This window comes from Phaethon lepturus, unplaced genomic scaffold, assembly GCF_000687285.1.
Source record: "Phaethon lepturus isolate BGI_N335 unplaced genomic scaffold, ASM68728v1 scaffold64, whole genome shotgun sequence".
Lineage (NCBI taxonomy): Eukaryota > Metazoa > Chordata > Aves > Phaethontiformes > Phaethontidae > Phaethon > Phaethon lepturus.
The window spans coordinates 66,888-69,606 of NW_010535252.1; the positions used below are offsets into that span (position 1 = coordinate 66,888).

A 2,719-nucleotide genomic window follows, 5' to 3' on the forward strand; every position below is an offset into this window, starting at 1 on the left:
TGCTTAAATAAAGCTGTGGCTAGTGAGGGAGTTACATTTAGAGGATGTTTTTGGGTATTTCTTCTATCATTCAGCTGAAAGTTACTAAGCTATTGAAGCATTAGAAGTTTTGGGAGGAAAAACATTTGTAACCTGGGCCTTGTGCACCCTGAATAGATGACCGTAAGTTTTTTGTGAGTGAAGGATTTACAAAGTGGGATCAGAGTTCTGTACAACTTCAAGACACTTAGCAGTTAAAATCTTATTCAGAGTGAATGGACTTCAAAGTCTCTTTAGCACTTCATTTTTATTTTCCCCTTCAGGGCTTTTATGCTAGAAACCACAGCACTCTCAAAAATGGTGGTTGCTCAGATTTATTAGTGCAGGAGAGAAACGGACCGAAACAGGACAAGTCATTTTGAACAACTGTATAACGGCTGTGTTGTCAGAGAAGGTGCTTTCCTCCTGAGATCAAGTAGAACAGCTCTACATGGTCTTTGACAGAGAACTAACAGAAATGGGTTCCCAAATAAGTAACCACTATTTCTGGTCAACAGTTCCTTGGATGAAATAGGGTGGGGAGTACCGAGTACCCTTGATGGGGTGTTTCGGGTAATGGGAAGACAGAGGTGGTTTGTACAGGTGGCCTCTCCTATACCGTTATTGACGAAGACTTGTTGGCGCACAGCAGCCCTCGAGAACCTTCACGTGCCCTCCAAGGAGGTGAAGCCTGTTCACAGCCCTTGTCTTCCAGCCTTTCTTTACAACAGTAGCACCCTCTCAGACCTGAGGATTCAGTTGCTCCTATAAATCCTTCCCATCTGATTTCAGTCCAAAAAGTCAGGCAGGTCAGTTTTTAATAATTTGTTCTTTCAAATGGAAATGATTTAGAGAGTCCAGCTGGTTAACTGGAGATGGTAACAAACTCCAGCAGGAGGAAGCAATGAATAGATGGGAATGGAAACCTCCACGCTTGAAAACAGACATGGAAATTTTGACACAGCTTCCCCTTTTTTCTGAAAGAAAACTTTTTAACTGATTTAACTTTTTAACTGATTTCTGAATCAGTTAGTATTGGCAGCCCTGGCAACCACAGCCAGGACTAAAATGTTGTTTTTCCTTCAGCTCTTATGTACACCTATAATTGGCTATTACATAGCCCTATGCCCTTGATGCTGGCAAAACCTGCAGGTTTTTCTGTAGACATAAGAATAAATGGTCAGCATTTCTAAATGTATCCTAAAGCACAATGCCAAAATGTACACACTGGTCCTGACATAAATGAGCTGCTGGAAAATCTATACTAGCAAAAATCTCCACCATCTATGAAAAATACCTATACACCTAGTGTGGAGCTTAACTTCAAGCATGCAATCTAAAACACTTTGCATGAGTTAATATTATTATATCCCACAGTTTTCTGCATATATAAGACATAATGCCCTGTGGGGGAGAGTTTCAGAAGGGAAGGAAGCCAGCAGTGCAATTAATTTATTCTTCAAAAATGTCACTAAAATATCATACTGAGAACAAGGAGGCAGACATTAATTCTAGAATATTATGCAAAATAGGTGGCAGTGTCATTCCAAAGGGTCAGGGTAGTTTATTTTTAATTACACTGTTAAAGGCAGAAAACCAGAGGCTTCAGTGATAAGCAGATCTGGGTCTGCAAGATGTGGTAGCAATAATCCAAAGCAGATAGCTAATGGTGTCTCTGAAAGGAAGCTGATATTTTCAAATGATAGTGTAGAAACTGCACAAAAAGAGCAGAAAAGAGAATTATTAACAACTTACCTAATGCTGTTCTTGCTGGTGTGGCATCTTTTTTAATCCAAAAGGATACCCAGGAAAGAACAACTGTTAATATACAGGGAATGTATGTTTGAATAGTAAAGTATCCCATTCTTCTACTTAAGTCGAAATATATAGTCATGACTACATAATCACCTGCAATAATAGCAGAGAAAATAAATTGACATTGTGGTGAGATACAGATGGTGTTCATTGAGCTGTTAATTTTTTAAACTTCATAAAAACACTGCATATGAAGTATTTCTTAGTGTTTCAAGAGCAAGCTCACATGAAATAGAATTCAAATAAACCTTTGAATTCTAATTTCCATTAGTTTTAGGTCTCTGTGGAAATGTTGATCTATTTGGGCAGGCAGAGGCTCTCAGTAATCATTCTGGATCAGTAAATTTTTGAAAGGCATCTTGGCTTTGCAGACTTCATATTTCTGGATGGCTCCATGACCACAAATATGAAGCTATTATCATTCACCAGATTCTGTAACCAACCCACACAAAATCCTTCTTTCTACAAGCTGTGTCTTCCCTGACCTAATTTTATGTTTGAGTGACTTCTGTTATCTTCTTTTGAGATATGAATCAGGCAATAGTGGTCTTTATGGCAAGTGTAGCATGCACATGAGTATGCCTTTACATAAGAAGTCATTTATAGACACTAGAGCCTCCGTGCTGGCAAAGGAAGTCAGACTGCACACTTTTAAAGGACTCATCATTAAAAATCAAGAGTCTCTTTTTGTTAGCCTTCCTCCATTTCAAAGCAGTTGTGGTCACTTGTAGTATCTGTAAACCTTCAGAAGGTGAGGCTGGATATAAAGTTTATTATTATGCTCTGATTCAAAAAAAACAAGAGCTCAGTAAGAAGGCTAGTTTATCTCACATTATATAATTTTCTTCACAGTATCTCTTCTGCTAACCTTCATGACTCCACGGGG

General features: G+C 38.6%; 1 protein-coding gene across 1 annotated transcript in view; it reads right to left on the reverse strand.

The window, feature by feature from the left end:
- The window catches only part of LOC104619742 (gamma-aminobutyric acid receptor subunit gamma-3-like), a gene marked incomplete at its 5' end in the record, with an annotated part of 14,665 nt that extends 12,739 nt beyond the window's left edge, over positions 1-1,926 (reverse strand). The window contains 1 exon segment of the mRNA XM_010285731.1: positions 1,774-1,926. Coding sequence (XP_010284033.1) covers positions 1,774-1,926 — 153 coding nt within the window.
- Positions 1,927-2,719: the final 793 nt, after the last annotated feature.